Source organism: Agelaius phoeniceus, chromosome 9 (assembly GCF_051311805.1).
Source record: "Agelaius phoeniceus isolate bAgePho1 chromosome 9, bAgePho1.hap1, whole genome shotgun sequence".
NCBI lineage: Eukaryota > Metazoa > Chordata > Aves > Passeriformes > Icteridae > Agelaius > Agelaius phoeniceus.
The window spans coordinates 19797925-19825806 of NC_135273.1; the positions used below are offsets into that span (position 1 = coordinate 19797925).

Below are 27882 nucleotides of genomic sequence, written 5' to 3' on the forward strand. Positions count from 1 at the left end.
GGTGCACATGCAAAGAGCCAGAAAAGGTTTTTCAGCATCCTTTGGAGGATACAGCCTGCTTAGTAACTCCTCTCTGGCTCCAGCTGCACCAAGGATGAAACCCTGCCATGCAGGACTGGTTCTGTGATGGGGCTGTGGCTTCCAAGTAACAGACTAAGAGATGATTTTTGCCTTTTGAAGAATTATTAGATAGCAGTGACTAGTGCACTGGAGTCAGACTCATGACCTAGAAATGAAAGGCTGCCTGTCCTATTCAGTCCTTACATTCCTTCATTTTCCTTCCTTCCCGTAAAAAAGACTCCCTTAGTTTTGTCACTGTGCCACATTCTCTAGCACTGCTGGCAGGACGGCTCAGGTGGTATTTCCCTTTCATTTCGAAGAGGTGGCTTTTTTTCTCACCAGTGATGAGGTCTCAATTTCCCAGCATTTAAGAGAGAAGGGGTCACTTCCTTTCTGAAACAATAGGCATTTTTTGCTGATGACTTTTCCCCCACGTGTGCTGAAGGGTGGAGCCGGGTGCTGGGGCCGTGCTGGCCCCTCCAGAGCAGCCCCCACGCAGGGCCAGCGGGAGCCGTGTCACCCCCCCGGCTGGGGAAGAGCTTCCCTAGCACAGCCCTGTGAGCTCAGGCAGGCGGTACACGGACAGGACCTCGGTGCTCACTAGAACTGAATTACTCTTGCACTTCCAAAAACCCCAAACCCAACAAAGTCCCCACGCCAAAAAATCAGTAACCACTACCAACTGACCCTCTGTGAGCAGTCCATCTCCACACAGCTTTGCCAGGGATTTCCACGGGGTGGGGATCACTCGACTATCTGGTGCTTTACCGGACTGTTGATCCCAGTCCTGCCAATGGCAGAGGTGCTACTTGTCACCAAAGTCTGCAAACTATCTGCCTTCCCCAATGCTCTTCAGGCAGCGTGCTAAGTCTGCTGCCGAATCTTGGGCTGCTCAAGCTGAGCAAGGCTTCTCCTAAATAATCAGGATAATCACAAGCTGAAAAATTCATACAGAAAGCTTATCACAGGGTCTGTCGTCTTCAGTGCACCAGTTACAACTTCTACCTACAACAACAGAAACTTGTGAAGGCATGAAAAGCACTGTCAGAGGAAAGGTCGGGGTTTTTGTTGTTTTATTTTGTTTGGTTTGCTTGTTGTTTTGTTTTTTCTTTACTGGAGTTGTGACTGAAAAATTCACATTTGCAAGGAACATGCTGCCATGTCGTAACAATATTTGCACAATAGATCTGATTCTCTAAACTTCAATTTATCCAGCTGGAGAAGTGAATTGCACTTGATTTCATGAATATACATATACATTTTGTTTTGCTCAAAATGTTGCATGCAAAGGAATAGTTATGATAAAGCTGGATTTCAGATAGTCCTTGAACAAAAAGCACAAAGTACTTAGATCCCTTGGTTCCAAGGTGGTCTCTAGTCTCAATGCTAGTTAAGCATGTGAAGTTCCTTAGGATCGTAGTTTGGTTAATATAACGTGACCAGAAACGTTATAGGTCCCCACAGGTGCAGCTGGTAATGATAAATCCATATAAAGTAGATGCCGAGAGAAAGATAACAGGGTTCAAGGACTCTGACTGAGACTCTCTGAGGAGACATTCATTGCTTTGGTATCTATGTTTTAGAAAACAGGAGCTAATTATAGCTCTTTTCAAGCATTTGAGGAGGAATGAGAGGGAGATTGATTGATTGTTTACTGATTGATATAGTTGGGTGAACTAAAGAGGAAATGGATTTCCAAGTAGAGAGGCCACTTGACACTTTTACAGCTTGCTCCTATTCATTCCAAGTGACCTGTGAAGTTTTTGAAACCTAGCGACAGGTCTGATAGATTAGTGACCTCTGGCAGAAAGTCCCGGGGCACAGCAGGCCCCCTCAGACCACCTGGTTTATCGGTTACTTGTGTAGGCTGGCACTCACCAGTTTTTAGACCAACACCTGACCCTGTGCACTGCACCGGCTAAAGCGCTGCTCCCACTCGTTTCTGCATTCACGCTGCAACTTATTTCTTTGTATCTAGGATCCGGAGGGAAAACCTGGCCGGGGGTAATTTTGGTGCACAAGGATTAGTGCCTAAATCCTCCCTGCTTTGCAATGTAACCAGTCCTGAGGGCTGGGGGAGGGAAGAGGTTCAGCCCCTACAATCACCTATGGGTCTTATTTGAGAGATTTTTGTCAGGGAGATGACAGCTGCCACTAAAGACCTGCAAATCCTTCTCCTTGGAAATTCCCATGTGTTCCTCCAAGAGAAGGGTTCAAAACCTTAAATAAAGGAAATAGTGCTTTGATGAGCAGCCCTGTATAACAGAAAAGGATTATTTAGCACACAACTCAGAGATATGTCTGAGCAGAAAATTAAAACAATAGAAACAAATATATCACACATTGGCAAAAAATGTCTAATTTAGATCATTTCCTTGTACATCTGATCTGCAGGCTGCCTCATATCACAGAGGATTATTCAGCCAGAAATTAACTAGGAGCCAGGAGGCCCTTTGCAAGGATGGAACGTGCCCCCTAGGGATGACAGGTATGTAGTAATTCAGGTTTTATTGCCTATAATAGGCTTGGATAAACAACTGTTCAATAGCCCCAAAGACCAAGGCCATTTAGACATCAGTGCTTCAACTGAAGCCAAAGGAACTCGGGAATGGTATTAGAAAGGTCGCTGTTAAGCCATTCTTCATGACAGTCATTGCTGTCCCTTGGTAAAACCCTGGAGAGCTGCTTCTGCTCAAACAAGGTAGCACTGGACAGGCATAACCATGCTCTGGCATGTCTGAAATCTTTTATAGTTGCAGTGAGAGACGAGCCAAGAATGCTATTTCTGAATAGAGATAGTGTCTAAATCAGGACATGCATAATATTTGGTCTCTTTTTCCTAGCTGAAGTGATTAGAGAGTGATGTTGCTGTATCTTATTTGGATAAATTCTAGCAGAACCTCTTTTTGATCCCTCAGTGCTCTGTAGTATAACTCTCTTCTCCCACCAAAGCTTTCACCTACCCTCTTAACAATACTGCTGGGTCTGGGTGGTGAGGGACACTTCCATGTGGAAGAGCAAGCTTCCTTTCACCTCCTAACCCTGCCATCAGGTTTGCATTATATATCTTGGAGGAAACAAGTTCATGGTCATATTACATCCAGGGCAAAAAGGAGCAGTTCCCACCATACTGTAAAACACTCCTCAAACACCCTCCACATCTTAGGGGGATGCTGGCATGTTCTCACAGCAGCTTTGCTCTAGAGCCCTTTGTGTCCTTGGGTAGCAGTTTCCAGACTGAACCCAGGCAGAGCAAGGTGCTTCAGCAGCCTTGCTGGCAGCAGCACTGAACAGTTACCTGCTGGGGCACCTCACAGAGGCTCCAGCTCACACGGAGCTCTAAGTAGCTGCCCCAGACCAGGACAGCTGAGTACAGAGAGTACCCGAGTGTCTCCAAGAATGTGTCATTTCTGATGACTCCATGGGAACAATTGCTGCAGCACCCCAAAAGAAGCAGGAGTTTGGCATGAGGATGGAAGGTCGGGACCCCAGGAGGTATCACCGCCCCAAACACATGCGTTTGCAACATTTTTACCATCCTGCTGTTGCACTGCACACTACACTTACGCTCTCACAAACTCTGTCTGTGGCCACCTCTATGCCAAGCAATCCAGCCCAGTGCAGCCATGCCAATGAGATAGAACCTGCCGATCTCGTTTACAGCTGCCACAAGCCAAGCTGAGGGATAAACAGGGATCCTAAGAGAATTGTGCTACATGGGGCTTGTCATCTCAACGCCTGCAGCTCTGGCTAAGGTATAAAATATAGTGGCCCCATTACGCCTGGAAAAGGCATACTGAGACCTAATAATTTGTTGGCACAACAGGCTTAAAAAGTTATAGGTGATAAGCTGCAGGACTATAGCTGCCTTTCTTGCCAGAGTCTCCTCATCTGTACAGGCGGGAGCAAGTAAAACACTTGGAGCCCTCGGCAATCCCTGTGGGGTGGGGATACACTGCCTGGGAAGGAGCCGATGTCCGCGGCCCGCGCCGTGACGGGCGGAGGGCAGCCCCGAGCCGCCTCACGGGGCGCCGGAGCCGCGCGGAGCCGGGAGCAGCCGCTCCGCCGGGTGCCGGTCCCTGGGCAGCACGGACCGCTCGGAGCCACAGTGCTCCCGCCTGCCCTCCTCTCTCCCAGGCTTTGCCACGCTTAGCAAAGCGAAATAAGCCCGTTTTAAGAGGAAACGAAACCGGTTCCTTAGGGGCGATCTTTGTCCCCAGCAGGAGCTGGCGTGCCGGAGGCTGGAGCGGGGGGGGACGCGCCTGGGGCAGCCTTACCTGCGAGGGGACAGAGGCAGCCGGAGAGCAGCGAGCGCAACATGGGGGGGCCGGCAGCGGCGCGGGGCCCGGGAGCAGGGCGGGCCGGGATGGGCTCGTCCTAAGTATCGTCCGCGCGGCCGCTGAGGGGAAGGAAGGGGGTGGCGGGGTGCGGGTTTGGGGAGGTGTTGGCAGCCGCTGGCTGACCGGGGGGGCGGCCGACTCACCTCTCCTCCAGGGCGCTCCCAGGGTGAAGCTCCGATGCCAGCTGAACATCCCGGCGGCAGCAGCCGCCCTCAGCGGCGGGCGGGGCACGGGGGCGGGGGTGCCATCGCTGCCGACCCTGCCCGAGTGGGTGAGCGGGCCCGGGCTAGGGCATGGCGGGGCAGCGCGGAGCGGGCAGCGCGGCCGGCGCGGAGGCTGCGGAGCGGCGGGCGGGCGCCCGGCCAGCAGTGACTTATAAAGGGAGCAGCCCAGAGGAATGTATCTCCTGTGGCTGATAAGCCGAGATGACTGGAGGGGTTTGAACTACCTTTGCAACCCCCGGAGAAGAGAGGGAGAGAGAGAGGGAAAAAAAGGATAGCAGAGAAGAAATAGAAAAATATTTCAGTACTTGCATAATATCAATAAACAACTCCCCTCTCTAGTGGCAGGGAAGGCTGGAATGTTTAGAGTGGGGAGGAGAGAGAGTAAAAGAGTAGAGTGGGTTTGTTGGGTTTTTTTTTTTCCTCTCTTTTCAGGTTTTTTCTTGTTCTCTATTTAAATTGCGTGTTATGTGTTCATCATGGAAAATTGCCTTGGTTATCACTGGTGCTGCAGGCTATGGGTAAGAGGGGTGAGAAGGAAGTGTCAGGACTCTGCTGGGTGCAAGCTCCCATGGGCAGATTTGCACTGTCACCATACTGGAGTGAACTCCAAACATGCATGCCAGGCATGAAGTGTTCTGGGATGCCCTGGGCATGGTTGAGCCCACTGGAGTGTTGTCTTGGGAAACGTGTGGGAAATTACTCCTAGGCTACGTTTAAGGAGTAAAAGTTCCCTACAACAAGCAGCCCCCAAACCTATATAGGGTCTCTGCTTGCTAAGACAGCACCAGTCCCTGTATTGCTCCCCCTCCCAGATTTCTGCTGACATGAGCACTCTCAGGATTGAAAATGTGCTGCTCCACCGGTTAAACCGGCCTAATTGCATGGACTTCAGCTGTCCATAGGATCAGTGGCCCCAAGGATATCACAGATTGGTGCTACAAATGCCATGAGAAAGTGAGTGAGAGGGGAGCTGTCAGGGGAGCTCAGTCCAGTTGCCCCATTGCTTTGCAGGTACCAGCCTGCAGTCCTGTGCCTCTGCAGCACACACTTCAGGTCAAGTATCAACTAAAGTGAATTCACTTTTTGCTGTAGCAGTCACTGGAGTTTGCTGACTGAAGCCAGCCACAATTCAAAGGCAGAGTGTCTAATTTGCCCTTTTCCCACCACATTGCTCTTGTATTTAATTATTAATTGCTCCCAAATTTGTGTCATCAACCAAAAGGCATCTTTTCTCCTCAGGCTGGGAGGATTTTACTGCTCTCCCCTTGCTTCCCACTGCAGTGAGATAGAGTTTTTGGGGGCTGCATCTGATTCTCTTCAAACACTCCAGGCACCCATGGTGCACCCAGCACCTATTCCTCCTTTTCTGGGAAACCAAAGAATGTGGTTTGTTGTGTGGACAGAGCCAAGTTTTCCATGCTCTTTGGGCTGGTGAGAAGGAAAGCTGTAGGTTCCCTTGGGAGAGGAGGTCCCTGTTTCCAGCACAGTGCTGTGGTTAGTGCTGTGTGCTTGCTGTCTGACATGCTGCCATGCTCGGCCCATGCAACCAGCTCTGGCTCCCCTCTCAGCTCCAGCTGCAGAGAGCAGATTTAAATTATTAGAGCAGCAGAAAGCAGATACAGATGCCTTAGCATGAATGCAATAGCACAGCCAAAGGAATTCTGGGGACAAAGAATTAGCCTCTCACCTTCAGCTCTGCTGCCCATACACCATTGCACTCTCCTTTCTTTCTGCCATTGAGCTCCATTGTTTTGTACACTGCTGAGCACACTCCTATATTACCTGGAGACTTTTTTTTTTTAATAACTAGTTTGGAGAAGGAAAAAAGCTACAATGCTGATGTTTATAAATAGCTTCAGCCCTAAGTGTTCTGAAAAGTATCTCATTTGTAGTAAGCAAAGTGTATGATGCAGTCAGAAATTGAAGTTCCTAAGGCATCTCAAGCTGGCTCTTTCTAAGCTTGGTTTACCCCCTTGTGTTCAACGAATGCTTGAGGCCAACAGAAATGACTGTGTTACCAAATATAATAAATAAAACAACCCTGTGACAGTAAGCTTTTGAACAAGAATAAAATATCTCCTGGAATATGTACAAGACAAGTACTCTAGCTGTGGGCTAGGGCAAACATGGAATGAAAATGACTGGCAATGAGCACAGGACTTCAATGCTCTAGGTACTCTCACAAGAGGGTGTGTTTGTGTGGATGAAACTGAAAATTAAATTGGAAATGCCCTGTGTTGACACAATATATGACAATGTTCAGAGTCTAGAGGGTTCCACAAAGCTGTTGTTAGTTGTTGCATGTGATTATTTTTGTCTACACTTTGAAAGTTTTAGTAGCATAATTGTGTTTTATGTTTTTTTCAACTCAGGTTTATTTGCTATATTAGCATCAAGATGTTTTACTTGAATAGCTTAGCACTGAATCAGAAAAAAGCATTACCATGCCTAGGACTTTTATGCCAGTGTAAATGCATGTACCCAAAGGGAGGATTCTACCATTTTGTGCTTGTATTATGAACAGCAGTGAAGCCTTCCGAAGGGTGGACACCACCAATTCCAGCCCTCATCAAAAACAGCCCACAGGCAAGAAACAAAACTGATGCTTGGTTTTGGTGTCCAAGCTTGAGAAAAGTGCAGAAAAGGGAAACTGATTATTAATGTGCTTTTGTCTAAACCTTGTGAACACCCTTGACATGGGAAAGATCATGTTCCCTGTGTGTATTGAACCAGTTGCTGCTGCAGTACAATAAGAAAGGAAAGATGCCTCTATCTTGCAGCTTCGTCTCATCTGGCAGTGAAAGTATTGTCAAATCTCACCATTTAATTGGGAGTCTTGAGAAAGATCGACTCCTTTTCCTTAAAGTCCAGTTTGTTAGTGAGGGGAGCATGGGGTGCTGGGGCTGAGCTGTAGATTGCTGTCCTGGAACAGAGCTCAAGGATGGGAAGGAACCAGCCAGGAAAGGAAATAGACTTGGGACAGCCTGGCCTGGGGACTGGGGCCACTGTGGCTTTTGGCACACACTACATCTGCCCTTTCCCTGCAGCTGCCATTCCTTGCGCTGGATCCCCTTCCCATTTAACCATGTGCTGAGAGCATGGCATGTGTTCTCCAAATATTAACTGGGCAGGAAATTCCCTCTTGAGCTGCAGAGGATGTAACAGGAAGAGGAAAAACCTCTTAGTCAGCATCAGCTTAGATTTTGATGGATGCATCAATTTCCTCAGTCATGAGAAAACTCTCCACCCAAAGAAGTCCACAAGTGTGGAAAGGTGTTGTGTCTCTGGATCCCCTTGGTGTACAGATGCATCCTGTGTTTCTTGTCATTTCTGTAAACTCAGAGCTTGTGGAAAGCATCTTCAGAGCAGAGGGTCCTTCTCTACTGTTGAGAAGTCAGGCACAAGCTCACAGGGAGCTGCTTGCCCTAAGAAGGGTGGGTGAGGGGTTTGGGCAAGGTCTGTTTGTACTACAATTCCTGAGTTAGGTACCTGGAAAGCAAGAGAGATATATTTAGTGGTGACTCCTAAAACTATTGTGCTGTTTGGACCATTGTGTTGTTGCCTCATGTCCCAATTACTACTGTGCAATCCCAGATCTTTCATAAAAATGTCTGCTACGGTGTCCACTGAGATGCTCTGCAGTTGCAAAGGAGGATGCCTGTCAAATGTGAGCCTTATTTCAAAACTTCTCCCCAGAAGACAAAATCTGTCCTGCAGTAGCAGGACAGATCCCTGAGCAGGTGCAGCCCTGCACAGGTGAGCTGTCCTGGCTGGGAGAGGTGTTCCTCTGCTGTTTGGCGTTAGGCATGTCCCACATGCAAATAATTTCATCTCCTTCTGCCACAGCTTGTCTGGGAGAACAGGATTTTTGTAAGTAGTTTCAGAGCCCATCTTGTTTAAGTTGTGCATCCCCCAAAGCACAGGATCTCTCATGCATGTTAAAGGTCTCTCCACCTGGTGTGAAGTATTCATGGTGTCAAAAACCACATTCCAGTATCATTGTCACTGTGGTTTTCACACTGAAGCACACAATGAAATAACTGTCAACCTTTCATCATACATACATATTAGACCTTGTTTTCCATCCCATTCCCTGATTCCTTAGTTAAAGGCTGGATCTGGACAGATTGCTTGATTACCTCCTGATTTGTTTTGTACACATGCAGCATGGCACAAAAGGACTCTGCAATGCAATCACCTTCTTGACTTAAATATGTTTTCTTTCACTCTGGTACAAGCAAGGTTTTGGGAGGTAGCATGCAGAGAGACATTGGATATCTGTGTGACAGTGTGGGAAAAGGGGTGGATTTAATGACGTATTATGGGGGTACTCCCCAGCAGCTGAGAAAGCACAGGGAGGATATGTTCTGTGCAGCATCCATCAGGGTTGGCTTGGACCTGTGCCCGATAGCTGACTGTACGGGGTTTTTTTCTCTTTTAGGTTTTAGCTACCTTTGCCCAATCTGCCATGCCAGCAGTGCAGTATTAATGTCATTTAAGTGAGGCAGCACCTTCTGCATGAGGGTCTCAGTGCCAGCCAGGGGTGTTGTGGGGCTGTTGCCCTGCTGAGCCCCGTGCCAGGCAGGGTGTGGGCAGGCATGGCTCGGGGAAGCCCGTGCTGCCTCAGCCAGCAGTCTCTCACAGGAGGGACAGGTCAAGGGGGAAAAAAAGAGGTGTGGGTTCAAAGAGCAATTGCATGATAATTGCATTCCTGTAAACGGAAGTTTCCAAAAGACTCCAGCTTCCTGTGAAATGGTTCTCTTGCTAACTTGGCAGTGGTCTGCATGTGTACAGCTTGTCCAGGTGAACATTTGGGGTCACATAAGAGGAAGCTGTTTCACTGCAATGCACTTATGGCGCAAAAAATAGCTTCTTGGGGTAGTGAGCAGCTCTTGACTCTGTTAGAGGTAATGTGTTAACTCTTGCAAATCGTGTCTTGCTCCAGACATTTGGCCTAGTCTAAATATATTTCAGTTTTTGCTCTTTCTTCACTTAATTAACATTTATTAACACTTAATACTCAAAATGTGCAAACCCTGCCTATACAAGAAAAAACCCTCTGCATCTTCTCTGCCTTTCTTAAGGATGCTGCTGCCCCAGGCAATTCCCCAAACACATGAGCAGGAGAAAAATTGCCACCTAGCTCAGCACCAGTTCTGCTTGTTGGTGTGACCAGCAGAGAAAGCCTTTAAGAGCAGAGAAAGTTCAAATGCCTGGTGTGTTTGGATCCTGGAGTAGGTATGTGGTCCCCACTCCACCCTGCTGTAAAAGGATCCTGGTGAGCCACATGGGAAGCAGCTGCTCTGAACTCTGCCCTGGGAAGTCAGGGTCAGTGGCTTGCCAGGCACATTACTTCCTCTGGTGCACAGTGGAAGCACCTTTGTGCTCACTGAGTTGGGCTGAAGGGCTGACTTAAAGGATGTTAAAACAAGTGCTTAAACTCAATCACTGCTTTCTAGGCCTCCTGAGCCAGGACAGTTCCCCTCACTTTCCTGTCACTACCTGCCCTCATGGTCCACACTTTTCTCAGCCAAGGGACAAGCTGGCATACCTCATCAACACCTCCTGAAGGTAGGCTGAGCTGGCATTGTACTGGGCTGTGCTGGCTGCTTTCTGGGTTATGGCACAACCCAAACCCTCTGTTTTCCTTCTGTGATGCTTCAGGCTGGATGGTGGCAATGCAGGCACAGAGGGGGTCTCTCCACCCGTGGTTTTAGGTCAGGTGTCTAAGACTGTATGCACCAGGTCTCAGCCAAGAGAGGACAGTGCCTGGTTTGGGATGGGATGGGCAGCAGAGCCGTGGTGAGCTCTTGGGGCCATGCACTGGTGAGGCAGTCAAGTGTGAGTGGAGAAAGACAGAGGAGTGATGCTGGAGAGCTGGTAAGTAGCACGAAAAGTAGTAGAGGTGCTTGAGGACTGGTGGCAACAAGGAAGGAAGGAACAAAGCAAGCAAGCTGAGCTGGGTATGAGGCAGAGGTGCCTTACTCTTCTGCTGGGACCTTGGTGTCCTGGGGGTGCCAAGGGGTTGCTTCTGTGGTCCTGACAAAGGATAAGTCATGATCAGGGTCACTCTGGAAGGGCAGGATACTTTCATGTTCTGCTTTGTCATGAGGAGACTTGTAAAAGTAGATGGTAATCCAAGGAACCATGACAAAAAAGATAGAAGATATGAGGGAGGGATTGAGGAGATTTCCATAATTAAATTTTGTGAAAAGGTGATGAGGAGGAACTCAAAAGAGTGCTGCTGTTGACCTGGGCCTCCCTTTTCACTCTCTGAGGTGTTAGCAGGCCTGCAAAGCACCAGCCAGGCCTGGCTTGACCTGCTTTTCTATCCCCATTATGAATCTGCCCAATGCAGAAAAATGGGTACCCTCCACCCTCGCTTGATCTGTTGCTGGGAAGAAGCCAGGCTGGGCAGGGTCTGCCAGGCATGTGCCAACACTGCATCCTGAACCAGAGATGGGGTGTGAGAGTATCCAGAGAATCCCTCAGCCTCTTTGCTTCTTTGCTTTTAATGCCTGGAGAATCCCAGTGGCTGTGAAAGTGCTGCTTAAACCTTCCAATTAACAGGGCTGAGGGTTTGGCAATTGCTGCTTCATTTACCTTGTTGCAAACGCTGCATCCCTGTAAATGTTGCAGTTGCTTTAGTTTGGAAATGCTCACTCTCATTTTAGGACAATCTGTTTGAGTGGAGTAGAACAGAAGAGTTAGATGTGACTTGCTAACACATCACCAGAGTTTAAGAAGTACAAATAGCCCTTAATGAGATCCTGGACAATTTGCATTGCTTTTCTCCTGAATATATGGGCACTCACCAGTAGAACTAAATATTTTTCCTGTATAACAATTTAATTATAACTGATTAAAGTAAACATGTCCTGAATGCTTGAATATGATAGTAATACTGCATTATAAATGTAATTTTGATTAAATAATGACTTCTTTGCTTGAACAGGATAACTATCCACCTGACACACAGGGGGGAAACTTTAGTTAATAATAAAACCCCCACAAATTTCAATAGAGCTATATTTCACCTTAATTGCAACCATAATTGCACGTTCACAGTTTGATTACAAAGTTTACTGTTTCTTGCTTGGAGGGGGTATACATTGTTGTACACCTTCAAAAAGAAATGGGAACAGAGGATTGTTGACATGCAGTATGTGAGCCTGGATTTCCCCCATTCAGTGAAATGATGGAGTTCACATGTTCCAGGATTCAACAGAAGCACTAAGAGTTGCCACATGGGATAATACTGAAAAAAGGATAACTGTAAGCTTGGCCTTGAGCAGGGGTTGTCAGTTCCTGTGGATCTGGCTGTTCCAGTACTGGGGAGGAGTAACTGAGAAAAGCAGGCTGATGTTAGCAAATTTTAATACACTAGGAGACCTGACCTCCACTGGTAAGATATACAGGGGCCTCCCAGGCTGAAAAATGTTGAAAACAACTGTCCTTGATGAGCAGATAGGTTCAGTAGTCAAGGACCTGTCTGGATGACCTCAGGACATACTTTACAAATAGCATGTGTTTCTGAAAACCTGTTATTTAAAAAATCTCTTGCTGAAGCCAAATCAATGCTCTTTCATTTGTGTACAACTCTGATATCCAGTTCTGGGGTGTGTATTTCCTGTGGACATCCCAGAGGATATCTGTGTCTCTGCTGTTTGTGAACTGAGGTTGCTAATGTGACTGTGGATCTTACATCACAGTCTGTGTACGACTGTGTGCAGCACCAGGTGACTGCTGCTGTATCCCCCCACATTTGGCACCTCTTCATGTGACAGGATGGGCACAGGAGCTCAGATATGGCACCAGCACTGAGGTGTTCTCCCTCCTCAGCACATTGATTCAGTTGTCTTTGCTTTTCATCTCCCTAGCTGAGAAAAGGGGAAAAAAAACCCTTTTTCCCTTTTGCAAAGCTGCCTGAACAGTAAAGATGCGAGTCTGTATTAAACTGTTCTTATGAGCAGTAAGTGACCATGGCTTCCCAGCAAGTTTGGCATGAAGAGCTCTTTCTTCCCTTCCAAACCAACCCCACAGCAGGGCTGTTCTATGTCTAGATGGGAAATGCCACTGATATATTCATATTCCCTCTGTGCAGATCTCATCTAAGGCCACTGTAAAAAATTAAATACTACCAAGAACTTTCAGGGGTTGGAACCTTTGTGATTTTTATCTTAGCAGTGCTATTTGTGCTCTTATCTATAAAATTCTACTTCTGTTTGTATGCTTGTTTAGTGTGGGATGACTGGAGACAGTCTGCTGTTTTACTGCAGACTTCCCTGCACTTACTAATTTAGGACTGCTGCTCAGACTGAAATTTCCAGGTTGGCTCATGATGAATCCACAGTCTATATACAGCACTTGGGAGATATTTCCGTATCCTGAAATAACAGGAGGTTTGTGACAGATCTTTTCATGACTTTGCGGTGTTCCACGACTCGGGGGATGGAGGACAGATGTCACCAAACTGTTGTACAGCAGAACAGCCACTGCACAACTAATCTTTTTGAAAGTCAATACAATTGAACTGACACGCAAGTTTCCATGCCAAGTAAAAATAATGGACATATGTATTTTTTGTGGTTTTGTATAAAGAGAGCTTTTCTGGTACCTTCCCCAGAGTTCTTGGTAGTGCTCTTAAAAAAAAAAACAAAAATAAACAAAACCAAACAAAACACAACCCCACCAAAAAGCCACCAAAAAGCCCTGACCTCCAGATGACCCAAGTTTGATACTTGGGGAATTAAAGTCTGGTAGCACAATTTGCTTGCTCCCAAGATAATTTCAATGTAAAGCAACAGGCAAAGACACAACAAAGTATTGTCCCAAGTTTGCAAACTGAATCAGTCAAGTTACAGTCGATCAAAATCAGCAGGGACCAGCTTTACCCTTGCTCTGATAACCTGCATTGTGCAGGCTGAGGGGGCATCAGGAAACCAGGGAAGGGTTCCTAAGAGCTGCAAAAGGCTGCAGAGCAGATTTCAGGTAAGCTTGGCTGCCAGGGAGACACCAAGCTAGAGTCTGACTTTTCAGCAAAGGCTCCACATCTAACTGTTTCAGGGATATTTAAAGTAATATTTTCAAAGCACACCATGACAAAGAGCCCTCGTGGAAGAGCTGGCTTCTCATTTTACTGCCCAAAAATGCAGGCTAAGCTATTCTGAAGACCTAGTTCTGTTTGTTGCTGCTGAACTGTTTTAAAAGCCAAACCCTTTTTTCATATAAACACCAAACTGCCTGAAGTCCAGTCAGGTTTGCAAGATAAGATAAGAGTGCTCAGTGAGGGAAAAATGGAGGAGATTTTATGGAAACTGAATTATTGTAAATAGATAGCATCAAGAAGAAAGGGGGTATGTGTGGTGCTGTCGAGAGCAGAGGTGGATAGGGAGTGAATACATATTTTTTAGAGCTGTGGCAGAAGACAATGAGTGGGAGGTGAGGGTTCCCCCACCCCTCTCACCGCAGTGGCCAGGAACCCCATGGCACAGGTCTGAGCAAGGGGATCTGGAAGCCAGTGGATGGCAGCAGCACAGGCTCAGCGTTTCACAGGCAAGCTCAGAGGGCGGTGAGAGGAATGGAGGGAATGTGATAAGGCTGGGGGAGGATTCAGTAAGGGAATGAGCAGGGAAAAGGAGGGGGTGTGGGAAGCCAGGAGTGCCCCTTTCCAGTGTCTTGCTGTTTCCCCATGCTGAAGGCAGGTTTGAGATCTTCAGCTGACACAACAGGGAGCTGCTGTACTGAGGGATGTCCCTGTTACTCTTATGGATGAAGCAGATACCCTGACTAGTGTCCTTTCACCCATCCCAGATGGCAGGAATGGGGGACAGTGTGCTGCCAGCAGTCACTCATCCTGGCCACCAGGAACCTCAGAAATAGCAAGACTTTGTTGTCATTATCCTTGTATTTGTAGGTGACTTGTCCCAAGCAAAGAGAAAAGACAGTGGAAATCCCTAAGCTGCTGTGGATATTCCTGTGAAGACAGAACAGATCTGCAGGATCATACTGCAGAGGGTTTTTTTAATGGAGACTTCTTGGTTTTTGAAAAGATGGAACAGTGTAATTCCACAGCACAGAAAGAAGCTCAGAGGATCACAAGTGGTTATGCTGGGAAGCTGCTGAGCTGTGCTGGGTGGCCAGGGTGTTCCTGAGTGCTGAGGGCAGAGCAGCCACAGCAGTGCACCCTCACTCCACATCAGATTTGGTGTAACGTTCCTGGCTCCAGCACTAACCCAAGTGTCTGCACATTCTTATCAACAAGACTTGCAGGTAGCATTACATGTTTTTCCACTTGGAACAGAAATATTCCTTAACTCTGAACATCCCTGGCCTTTCTCTTCCTATACTAGTCTCAGTGAGTGGACAATAGATTGATATATTTATATTTAACCTTTCTGGCTATATAAATTCCTGCCTGCAATGACTCACAACCATCAGAATTCAGAAAAAGGCAGTTAGAGAAAATCCATCATGGCACATATGCACATGAGTTTGTAACTCACTTGCTATCCTAACACATGAGAGCTAATGACCTGGAAATTTTGATATATGAACTTAACCCAAGCCCTATACCTGAACAACTGAACATTTTCAGAGATTTAATACATATTTGGATTGTGTAGCTCATTAATAGTTGAGAAAGCTCTAGGAGAAAGAGAGGTAATCTTTAAAGCCATGGGTGGAGAAAGAGACAGACAAAATCAGACAAGGTAGACAGTTCTAGTTAGTAGCTGACTGTGTTTTTTTAGGATATTCTTTCTCAGAGATATAAACTTTTATGGTTAATTGATCAGTGTTAACTGCTGATTTGTTGCAAGCCATTATATTTGTAGCTGAAAACTCTAGAAGGATGGTGCTGACCTCCCTAGAGTAGATCAGACTTCTCTGCTGGCACAGAAAATATTGTGTGGAAAGAATTGTGGTTAGCAAAAGATTTGGCAATGTCAGTAGTACCCAGAGGGAGGAGGAGGTGGAGCTCTCCATGAGTAATATGAGGTTTGGTACCAGCAGGTTTAAGTATCTCTGATAAAATTTGTGATTTCATCCTGGTATTTTGGTGAAGACCTGGGCACTCTGCTTTTTTCTCACGAAAAGAAAAGAATACTCTTCCTTCCTCTGTACCAAGATGCTGGCCTCCTGCAAGGGAGAGCTTTACCTCCCTGTTCTCTGTGCATCCCACAAGCCAGCCAGCAGACCAGCCTCCTGATTCTTGCAGTGGTGCTTCCCAGACATCTCTTCCTGTGTTGAGTAGGCACATTTTGGGCAACATCTACCTTTTCAAAACTACCCTTTTCCTCAGAACAGATGCTGATTCCCACCACTTACAAACTAGCCACAAAACCACACTAACAGGGGTTTAAGTCAATGTCAGGTGGGTCCTGAAATGTCTCACCTGTCTGAGAAGCAGGCAGCTGAATTCTGTTTGTGCTGCAGCAAAGGGCCACAGAGATGGATCTCAGTGACACATTTTGATTCAGTCAGACAATGTGCTGCTGAAAAATATATGTGATTGGTGTGCTGTCAGTTTTGAGGTGGAGGAGAAAATGGCAAGGAGCCTGAATAAATTAGTATTATACCACACTTGGCAGACACTAACTCCTCCACAAAGTATCTGTTGCTAGAGGATATGAAAATATACCTGTTGATTTGGATGGGTAAGGTGCAGAGATAGTGCCAAGAGGCAGGAGCTACGCCAAGACAGTGCAGAAACCAGCATCATCAGTTCTTGGGTGAAAAATCATTTAAAAGCAAGTAGTAATGTCCATGACTTACAGGGCCCTTTTCACCTGGGCACTGAAGTCAGCTGGTATTGAAGAGAAAATGATTGGCCTGTTCTAGGCAGGAAAATGCAACTGTGATGCTCAGTGTCTGAGAGCTCTGGGGAAAAAATATCCCAGCATATGGAAGTGACAATATTTTTCTACTGCTGTTTCATCAGTAGATCTCAATGTGTTTTGAAGCAATTTTGAAGAAGTCTCCAAGGTTATTTCCACTTTTCTGTGGGGAATACAAAGTTCAAGTACTTGGGGCAAAGGGAAGGGAGGGTAGTCAGGCATTGTAGTAAACCTGCATAAACTGTTGCCTTCTTTAGGAACAGGATAATTAAAGCAAACATAGAGAGAGCCTATGCCTGGCATGAGATCTCAATAAACTACAACCAAAGTACCTGCAATTTATTGCCTTGATTATGAGACACTCCTTTGAGTGTAAGAGTGAGTCTTGTACAAGAATGGGTATTTTTTTTTCCTGTTTACCTCTTTCTACCATGTGAAAACTGGGGTTTCCAATTAAAAAAAAAAAAAACCCAAACAAAAAAAAAAAAAAAAAAAACCAAACAAAAAAACCCCCACAAATACAAAAAACCAAAAACAACCCAAGGTACCAGTATAGCTGGCAATGGCAATAATTCCCTGGGCTCTCAGGTTAGTCTTCATCTTTTTGGAACCTTTACCCCAGTCAATCATATGGGTGTCATCAGTGTTCATATTCACATTCTCATGAGTTTCAGGGGAATTGAGTGTCACTTCAGCTTTTTTCCCCACAAATCTTTGGTTTTCTCACCACTACCCTAACAAACACTGAAATTAGATCATTAAACCTAAATTGATGTGTTCAATATTACTGCAATACAAGTAAAGACAATTTCAACACAGCATTAAAAATGTCACCTTCACTGCAGCATTGTACAGGATCTTGACATGACTTCTTATTTTGTTTGCTCATGGAAGGGAACTGTCCTTTTCTTTTTTAAAGTATTTTTTCATTGGATGGAAATAATTACAAGTGGAACAAAACAAAATGTTTTGATTAAATACAGGGCTGGTCTTGTTTTTTCCAGTAAATGTTTCATGCTTTCAATTCTTTTTCCCCTCTCCCAGGGATAATATAATGGATAGTTAGAGATCACCTTCCATCTCAGAGATCCTAGATTCCACAGGGATCCCTTCCTTTGCCACTGGAATTTTGGTACCCATGAAGCAAACCACCAGTAAGTAATTTATTCCCATGGGGTACAGTGAAGGTGAGTTATCTGCTGCAGAGCAGGGGAGTTTTCAGGAGACAAGACTCCAGTTCATCATTTGTGCCAAAACCAAGGGTTAACACTGAAATGTCAGATCTGGCTAGCCCATGGCAGAGGAATGAAAACCAGCAGCTGTCTGAATTCCAGGGATGGTGCTGGGAATAGCTGCGATGAAACAAAGTTCCACCAACTTTGATCTTGGATCTCCTGCACAGGATTAAAGGAATAACTGAGTTTGGGCCTGAGGCACAGACATTTGGAGAAGCAGCAGGGGGAATTCGCTAAGTTTTCATGGGAGTTTACTAAGCATATGAGGGTAAAGCAAAGATAATTCTCTTTTATCATTGTGATCCATTTCTTTAAACTGTGAGTGCGCTTCGAAGCCCCAGTGAGATCACAGGAAGGACATCAGCAGACTTGCAGTGCTCTCTGCATGGTGCTGTGTTGTTTGGTTTAAAGAGGTGATGTTTTGTCCTGGATCAACCTTGTAAATAAGAGTGGAGCAAGGCAAGATTTGTTAGAGCAAATCCAAGTATTTTCCTCATTTGTCACTTTTCCTGAAGTTTGATGAGATCGTTTCATATACCTGCCATTTCCCTGGGATATGAGCAGCTGCCAGAAACCCCTCTGGCTGCTGCCAGTCTGGCTTAGGACATCTTTGCAGGAGTGGCTCCAAGATAAGAGAGTGCAGTCCATCCACATACAGCATTCGATCTCTACTATTGTCAGAGCAGGGAATCATATTTCCCTCACCCCTGCCCGCTGGGTAAAAAAGGCAAATGTTTCATGAAGGTACCACAATAAGTCTGCTAGAGTTGTCTTCACAGCCTCTTTCTCCTCCCCATACTGGAATGTGCCTAAGCTCCTTCTGGTCTGTTTATTCCTTTTTTCTAGCAGCCCTTGGGGAAGGTACCTAATACCTTTTCATAAACATTATTTATGGACTCAGAATGCCAGAAACATGTCTCTACAAATAGTCTGCACAACATGTCCTGAACCCTCCTACTGGCACCTACTTATGTCAGTCCCCAATGCTGATATTTCTTTGTCTTTTTGCTGTAAGCCAGATTTACTGATGTGGGGTTGTTTCCACATGAGCACTACTATAGTGATGATAAGCTGCACTCATACAACTTGCCCAGCAGTGTCCCAGTTATTCAAGGTTATTCCTGCTTAGGTCCTAGGGTGAATGTTTAGTGTTTCTGGAAGAAATAGAGGTCAGGTGCTAGCTCTGCATGCCTGTGTTACATTGCACAGCACCCTAGGATGCACCACAGAGGGTGAGCTCCCTTGATCTACAGTGCACTCCTCTTACCCAGCACCAGTGATGTCTGTATTATTTAGATGTATGTGGGTGTTCTCCCCATGTACCCAGCATTAAGGTTAAAGAACAGGTCTGACCCAGAGAACCAGCTGTATGTACACTTTTCATCAAAACCACTTAAAACCTTTCCTTTGGAGGAAAATCACTGGCTTTGTTAGTATTTCTGCCCATTCAGGGTCAAAACTACAGCATAAAATCTTCTGAAAGAAGCTTAATGGGTTTTGCCTCTTCTCTTACCTAAAAGAAAGAGGAAAAGGCTGCTCTTTCACACTTTAATAGTGTTTCCCATTCCCTGTGAATCTGGAATTCTTTATAAATGACGTAGATCTTGGTCTCAATATAACAGTATTAAAGGAAATACCTCACTTCCAGTCAAGAGTTTAAGTTTAAAATGGAAAACAGTGTGTTTAACTGAGACCATAGGGCAGGAACTGATCTGAGCAAGAATTTTGTCTGGGTACAAACATTAACGACTCTATTATTCAGTGAATACTACGTGACTCTTAATGACTGTAGTTGCATAAAAACTTCAGTTTTACATTTAAATCCAAGTGCAGTATCCCACCAGCATAGGTCTTGTAGTTTATCCTGTGTTGTTTCCATATCTGGTTTGTACTGTAATAATTTCTGTGACTTGGGGGTTAAAAAAGCACAGCATCACTAGGTCACCACTTTCAAAGGTTTGTCTTCTGCTCATCCCTTATGTTGAGTCATTCATTCTTGGACTGTACATCCTGAGTGGATCACAGCAGAAGCTCTCATCAACAGCAGACTCTAGAGGTGCAAAAAATTTCTGGTGAAATCCTGAAAATTTGACAGAAATTTGGCGAGGAAAGAATATACTCTGATGGGGCAAAATCAGCAGCGGGTTCACTGAGGCTGGGATTCCATTCACTTACCCTTAACAGGCTATCTCAGTCCCTCTCCAAGGCTTCACCTACAGCTACTCCTGAAACACTGAATTTCTTGGTTTTCCTTTAAGGTAGGTTCTGTTTTCTAGACCAGTGTTTTCTGAATGCTGGCAGAAAGGATGTGACTTGCTGACTTCAGACAAGATGCCAAAGCATGCAGAGGAGACTCCACTGTAAGCAATCTCTTAGAATTCATTTTAAAAGGAAAAAGGGATATGAGGAGGAAAAACAAAATACTTAAAGATGCTGACTTGCTATCTACAGTATCCTCCCTTGCTGGTGATTAATCATCTCCTCCTTTGAGCCCAATGGACCAGATACACACATTCCTCATTTGCTCTGTTGATGGAAAAATTTGATTTTTGGCATGCCTTTTGTAGGATCCAAAATACCTTTGTGCTGTGGTGAGTGTGAGGGAAGGGAGTTTCACTTCTCAGCAGATATGCTAAAAGCATGTATTAAGGGCAGGGCTCTCCACCCCACCAAGGTCGCAGGGAGCCATTTGTGGCTGCCTGATCCCACATCTCTGACACATGCTAGACTTACCAGGCTGGAGACTCTGTGTTTGTGTATGCTGTTGCCTGTTGCTGAAGATCAACATACTCTTGCATAGTGGAAGTTGCTTATGAGTCAACAAAAACTAAGCATGGAGGAATCAGAAGGTATTTTAAGTGAGATAGTTACTTTACTGTCTGTGTGCTGTGAACTAAGTGAATTTTAGGTCCTATATTTCAAAACACAAATAAATCACATTAGTTAGTACAATTGCAGGCTAAATTGAATTCAACCTAGTTGTACTAACTAAATCACATTTGTTAGTACAGTTGCAGCCAACCTTGTACCAAGTAGACTCCCCTGGAGACAGTCCTTGGGAAAGAAAAATTCTTAATGGCACTGACAGACCCTTCACCACCATGGCTGTGGTTCTAGAAAGCTTTGAGAAGGTAATGTGAATGTGAATCTGGACCTCCTGTTTGCTAGGGTTAAACCATGGGTTTGCTAATTGTGCAGCATTTGCTGATATTTGTTACTATGATGAAAATTAAAAAACATTAGCTGGTGATAAATACTGTAGCTAGCCCAGTTCTGAAGGAGTTACCAAAGGCAAGACTGATTGTCTCATGCAAACCAGCTGTCATCGGATCCAGCTGTATCCCTGCCATCAAAACCCACAAAAGGAGCTGATTTATTATCCACGGACAGTTTTGTGAACATTGTGGTGCTCTGATCGCTCTCATGTCATCAGCACTGTGTTTGCCTGTGCATATATTATATCTCCCCACTCTGTGCTCTCAACCTGTACTAAGATTTCAACATGCATGTTTGGTATACATTGAGCTCACAGATGTTTGTGCTCTTCCTTTGCCTGCCAGCAAAAATTTCGCAAGAGGTAGTTTTTTTTTTTTAGTGTGACTTAGAGGTCCTTGTCTCATGTGACACTCAAAAATGTAATCATTCCTGGTTAGAGCTGACTCTGTGGGGAGAAGCAGGGAGTTGGCATGTTCAAACCGAGGTGAGGACTCCCTGAGCTCACACCTCTGTGGGTTACTGTGCAGCACATGCAAGGCTGCATCCTGTGAGCAGCTTTTCCAGATCCCTCAATTGGTGAATTCCCAACATCCAGTGGGGATCCTAACATCCCACCAACTGCAACACGCTGCAGTTGGTGGGATGTTAGGATCTCCAGGCTTCACTGGCAAATTGGCAACAGTGATGGGCAAGTAGCAAACTAAAGCACAGAAGAATTTCTGGCCTCTTCCTCTCTGCCTGAGCTGTAACATTTTAATTTCTTGCAGCCACAAGCAAAGAGGTGGTTTATGTACCAGGCAGAAGCTTTGTGCAACATAGTTAGGGCTTGGTTCTACCTTACCTTCCTGGAATGCCTTTAAATGAAGTTGTAAGCTCTGATTCTAGTATTCAAGGGAGAGGAGAATGAAATTTTGAAGCAGAAGGTATTAGGGCTCATTGTGCATGAGTTTGGTACCTGCGTGGATGCACAGCCACAAACCATTGCAAAGAGTCAAACAATTATGGGAAGAGACGCTAGAAGGGGATTTTGTTACCCAAATGTAAGCCAGGGAACACATTGCTGACAGAAATTATGCTTGAAAGATTTGGACTAGGTGATGAGCTGGATAAAACTGTCATTTCTCAGCAATGTTGTATTGTCAGTTACAAGCAGAAATGCTGAAACATGCAGACCTGGTCATGGTGAGAAAACACAAGCAATCTTTCACGTAATATATGAATAAAAGTTGTGATTTCAAACACCAGTTTAAGAGCTCGCTGAAACTGTTAGACTTATATGGTAATAATTTTGTCACTTTTGGAGGATCTTTTAAGGAAGGATCCTGCCCCTAAAGAGAACTGATCACCTGCTGAAGCGTAACATCCCACTATCAATCCTTTTCCCTGACAACCCTAATCCTGCTCCTCTGGTCTGGGCTGCATGCTGCAGCAGGAGCTAGAAACCTGAGAGCTGTATCCTGGAAATCTTTGGGATGTTGATGAACTGAACAGTGGGTGGTATTATTTAGATGTCCTTGTAAACAAACAAATATGGCTGATCAAAGCTGGACGGCCGCAGAGGTTTCTGCCTCCCTCTGCAGACTCCACCCTTTGCCTGGCAGTTGTGGGGATATCAGGTTTCTCAAAAGGCCAGGTTGGAAATGAGTGTCTCAGGAGTTGCTTCACATGTGATTCAGCTCCTGCTGACAGGGACATAGCAAATCTGGAGGAAGGCTGCCCCACCATGGTGTGATATTCATGTCATTTGGTGGGATGCTTAAGTCCAGCTGTCAGCAAATGCCCATCCTGCAGCTCTGCCTGCCAGCTCAGAGAACTGGATTGCCTACTAACACACAGGTGCTGGCACACAAACACACTCCACTGATCAGCACATCTCACCGTGAGTATTTCAGGTGCACAAGCTGCAAAATCAAACTTGCAGACAGCATCAGTTTCTTGGAGACTGTGCAGCCATCTAGTGTTATTGCATATACAGCAGGCTGGTTACCTGCCGATACCCCAGACACTTCCCTACTTTTTTCCTACACATCTCCCAGCTTGAGGCATAACTTTTAGTTACAGGAGTTTTAGTTAAACTTGCCAATCCACTGGACTTGATCCCTGAAATTTCTGACCACCTGAAGATTGTGCTTGTGGATGGAGAATGGAATCCTGCTATAGTATTTCTTTTACTCATAATAACGTTTGTTACTATGAAGAAGAGTAATCAGTCTCCTTGGCTTCTACTACTGTGTTTTAGCAATCTTTAATTCTTAAGGAAACAAAAAATAACAATGGAAAAAAGAAAAAAAAATTAAAATTGAACATCAGTGAGCAAATGCCAGGGATCTACTGCTATCTGCTGGAGTGTTTTTGAGACTTTCTCATTTTATCTGGAGTAGGAAAGCTTTGTACATGTATCGTGAGGGAATAAGACAAAGACAAAATAGCCTGAATTTGTATGTCTCACTTTTCTCATCTAAAGAAAACCATCTTGTTTCAAAGTCCCAGCTTCCTCTTTGGGCATCCAGCAGACAAGGCAATTAGTACAAGGAACTACTTTTATAGTTTGTAGTAAATTAATTAGGTAATCTGTGCAGGCAAGGAGCATGATGAAATGACACACATTCTTGTACTGCATACCAGAGTGACAAGTAAAATTCAAAGGTGACAACCCAGGGTTACTGTGACTTAGCAGCAGCCACTCGGCCAACCTGAGAACAGAAACGTCTTTGTTTACAATCTGCATTTTTCTAACTCTTATCTGCTCTCTCACATTGTAATTTTCCCCCAGCTCCCTCTGTGCCGCTAGGTTCATCTTTTTCTGCACCTTGCATTAGACTATAGAAGTGTCCAGGTGTGTTTATGAGGGACTTCCATTTTCTGAAAGAAAAGCTGATGGACCAGTGACTTTCTGCACTGCAATAATAGGCACTGATTAATGAGGTAAATAAATGGCTTCTAGATAGAAGCTACATGTTGCAACTTCTTTGCTTGGGCAAAGCAGTGAATGAAGATATTATGCCATAGACACATATAAATTTTTGGATCCTGCTACACTTGTGGAAGGTGCTCTCAGCTCTGCCTATTTAATATATTTTGCTGGAGAAATACCCCTATTCCAAATTCCTAACAATCTACCCCATGAACAATTTACTTAAGGACTGCCTTATTCCTCTTGTTATCTCAGGCTTTTAATATCAAATACTAATATTTCAGTCTTGAGAGCAGCTCGAGCAGAGCAGTGACAAGCAGCACATACTCATTCCACAGTAGTGGAATCTGGTGGATCTGGAGGAGGATGTTTGTTGACATCACCTCACTCACGTGTGCTAAGCCAGGCTAATTGCCCTTGTCTGCAAGACTGGACAAGAATCTCTTGCACACTCCCCTTCTACGTGTCTGTCTATCTGTGGGATGTAAAAAAAAGACAATGGTATGTGTCCAACAGGTTTCAACCACAACTGATTGATGTGGTAGCATTTATCTGAAGGGTTTTTTTAAAAGGCATGTTTTACAAAGCTTTCACTCCATCATATTTTGTGGGTGTTGGATATAAGAATGTCACCAGAGAGCTGGTTATTTATCTTTCAATCAATTTTTTCCTGATGACTTTTAAGAATAGACAGGGAAAATCATATTCTAGAGCCAAATTACAATTAGTTGAACACGGAAACACACTGCACACAGAGGCAAATAAGAGCTCACAGAGCCTCTCTCCTGCTGCAGGGCATAGTGGGGGGTCCATGGGACATGGATGTGGATGCATCCACGGAAGCTGTGATGGGAGGGGGGATGAGAGTCCCTGCACAGCAGCACAGCCTCCCCCTGAAAAACTGAATGGCAATCATGCTGAGCCACCCACAGGGAGCCACAATACCACTAGCCACAGGCAAATCCCTTCCCATCGCAAATTGCTTGCAGACAAGGTGTTGGGCAGAGCAGGAAATGGCTGAAACAAAGCTATCTCCTTTAAGTGATAATCTGAGGTAAGGTGCAGTACGTGTGTCTCACAATTCTAAAAATGGTTTGAATGATGTTACAAAATAACGTGTTACTCCATAACACAGGAGTGAGTTGGAACATTTGTATTCTATTAAGTATTTTACTGAGAGGTTTATTCTCTTTGGATAAGAACAATTTCTGGGAAGGAAAGATTTAATGGTGGGTTTTTTTGTTTAAGTAGTAAAGGTGTTGTCATTCATTTCTCAGATAAAATCTTTGCAATTTTCCAAAGTGCTCCTTAAGTTCTAGTGGCATCTTCATCCCTGCTTCCTGCCTGCAACAGAAGTGTTGAGAACCACGGCATCCACCATCATATTCCAGCTTGGATGCCTTTCAGTGGTCATTTAGTTGATTTTTCTACTTTAATGTTATAGTTTTGAAAGCACTTTAGGTTTTACAGAATGACAGGTGCCATGACAATAAGGGTTTTTTTTGTTTATTCACTATAGAATATTTGCAAGTGAAACAGAGGCTTGAAAAAGGTGCATTTGATTGCCACCATGCCTATAAAATAACTTTATTTGGGATTAATAACATTACTCCCTGCTAACATTCCCTAAAATGGATGCAGAACCATCTCCAGTTAACCTCTGAACTATGGCTTGGAGAACAGAATCACTTTTCCATAAACCACATTATCCAGAATCAGCCTGTCAGGCTTTGGGAATGAGAAGAATGTCATCCACCTCAGTTATTCCTGGACTTGTTTGCCTTTCTTTGCTTCTTTTTTCCTCCCCCTTTCCAGGTCTCCCGGCGCAGGTCGCCGTGTGCGCGCAGCAAGTTTAAAATAGCGATTAGTTTGACAAATAGGCGTAGACAATTACCAGCACAGCATCTGAAGCGATAAGCCCTGTTATTTTGACAGCTTGTGTGTTATTTACGTGGAGCGAAAACGTCTGTGCTCCGAACACTGGAAATATTTATTGTAACACAGAGTCTGGCTTGGGTTTCCCGCCGGCTGGGGTACGTGCGCTCCCGCCCGGGATCCCGGCGCTCCGCCGCCCTCTCGTGGCACAGCCAGCAGCGTCCAGGGGAGCCCGCGGGCCGGGCCGGGCCGGGCAGCCCGCGCCATGTCCCGCTGTCCAGCTGCCGCTGCAGCCACGGGCACCGGCGGAGGGGAGCGGGACAGAACCACAGAATCCCTCCGGCTGGGGAAGTACCCTGGGATCATCGGGTCCGCCCCGGCAGCTAGACCACGGCACCAAGTGCCACATCCAGTCTTCCCACAAACACCTGCAGGCAGGGTTACTCCCCCGGCTCCCTTGGCAGCCCACTCCAAGGGGAACGGCCCGCCCGGGCATCTCCATGCCCGCCCCCGGAGCCTGCCAAGGGTCGAGACGGCCTCACGCGGCCCTTGCGGGCGGAGCGGGCGGCCTCGCGAGAACGGCGCCGCCTCTCGCGCGGTTCGGGCAGCGCGCGGTTTTTGTTCTCGCGAGGCGGGCGGTGAGGCGGCGCGCGCGGGAGCGGGGCCGCGGCGGGGCAATGCCCGCCCGCAACTCGGGCAGCGGCAGCGGTGAGGGGCGGCCGGGGGCACGGCCGGGGGTGACCGTGAGTGACCGTGCGCTCGTTGCAGAACCGCTGGGAGCCGAGATGGGGGAGCAGGCAGAGGCGGTGGTGATCACGCCGGCCATGCTGAAGGAAGAGGAGCAGCTGGAGGCGGCGGGGCTGGAGCAGGAGCGGCAGATGCTGGAGAAGGTGAGGGGCGTCAGGGGTCCCCACGGGCTGCGGGGTTTGCCGGGAGGCCGGGGCCGTGCAGCTCCTTCGGTTTCAAAACAAACAAACGTGAGGGGCTAATAAAGGCCCTGCTGTGGTGTAAAGCGCCTTTTGATCATCCACCGGGGACCTTTATTTTTCTTTTTGTTTTTAAAGGCTAGTGGGAAACTCTTGCTCTTAGGGAGAACCCTTCTGCATTTCATATGCATTGAAATTTGAGGTGGGAAGATTACGTCTTTGCTTCTGTCGTTCTGAGTCTAAAAGTGTGAGGTATAATGCCTATAAAGTGAGCTGATTTTTAAAACAGGATAGTAAGTTCGCATTCTTTTGAATTTCTGTCTGGAACATTAAAGACAAAACTTTTCTGGTTTTGTTTCTCAAAGTGTACATAACACTTCTTTCCCTCTTTGGTTAATACAAGCTCGCCAGCCAAACGGCTTGAGTTCCAGAATAAGCCTGGTTATGTGTTTCTTTCAGTAGCAGGTATAGTTTATGCAGAACTGATGAAGTAGTCTGGCTAAGAAAGCCCAGCTAACAAGGACCAGGTTTATGCCAGTCCCTGGCTTGGTCCGCGCTCCTGCTCTTCCCTGCAGACAGCTGGGCGGGAGCTGCCTGTGACCTGGCATCGCTGCCAGCAGAACCGTACGCCTGAGCAAACCGGGAGGCCATGCTTGGTTTGTGTACCTTGGTTTGCCTGTGTGACAGGAAATAAAGACTGCTTCGGGGAAATGGTGCCTCCCACCGCAAGTTATGTCATCATTACTATGCTTCATTTCCCTCTTGCTGAGAATGTTTTCAAGAGTTGATGTTAAGCACTAGCTGAAACTAACCAGTCTGTTTTGGAGTGAGAACATGAGAGCATGGTGCTTCTACACCTGTGCTGATCCCTTATGTGCTATTCTGATGATAATTTGTTTTGTGTTTCAGACGTAAGGAGATAGAAGCTTGAAGGAACTGTTTTCTTGAATGCTTTTTGGGGAATTGTATTCTAAGGAATCACAGAATGGTTTGGGTTGTAAGGAACCTTAGAGATTTTGAGATTTTCAAGAAACTATATAATAGAGAAATTAGGTGATGGGGTTTTTTCCCTATCTTACATTGACACATTATTCTAAGGGCCTGAAAATGCCAGTCTTTAAGGCCTAGAACTAATTTCGATTACTCTTTTTTCCTTACTCTAAGATAGGTTAAGTTTTATAAAGGTATGTTTTGATGATGCATTATTTTGTGATACTGTTGTTAGAAAAGAGTATCGATTCTCCCAGAAGTCTCA

The 27882-nt window shown here is 45.7% G+C and overlaps 2 protein-coding genes across 9 annotated transcripts in view; one reads left to right on the forward strand and one right to left on the reverse strand.

The window, feature by feature from the left end:
* Positions 1-4823, reverse strand: part of LOC129123187 (uncharacterized) — a 31135-nt gene extending 26312 nt beyond the window's left edge. Inside the window, exon 1 of one of the 5 annotated variants that reach the window (XM_077183150.1) lies at positions 4544-4823. In XM_077183150.1, coding sequence (XP_077039265.1) covers positions 4544-4592 — 49 coding nt within the window. In that variant the 5' untranslated portion in view covers positions 4593-4823. Of the gene's footprint in view, positions 1-4337; positions 4437-4543 lie in introns of those variants that run through there. The other 4 variants (XM_054637444.2, XM_077183153.1, XM_077183152.1 and 1 more) reach the window with 4 other exon arrangements.
* Positions 4824-17596: 12773 nt separating this feature from the next.
* Positions 17597-27882, forward strand: part of HELLS (helicase, lymphoid specific) — a 30436-nt gene continuing 20150 nt past the window's right edge. The window contains exons 1-2 of one of the 4 annotated variants that reach the window (XM_077183156.1): positions 17597-17615; positions 26470-26591. In XM_077183156.1, the coding sequence (XP_077039271.1) occupies positions 17600-17615; positions 26470-26591 (138 nt within the window). In that variant the 5' untranslated portion in view covers positions 17597-17599. Of the gene's footprint in view, positions 17616-26345; positions 26592-27882 lie in introns of those variants that run through there. The other 3 variants (XM_077183155.1, XM_054637106.2, XR_013183469.1) reach the window with 3 other exon arrangements.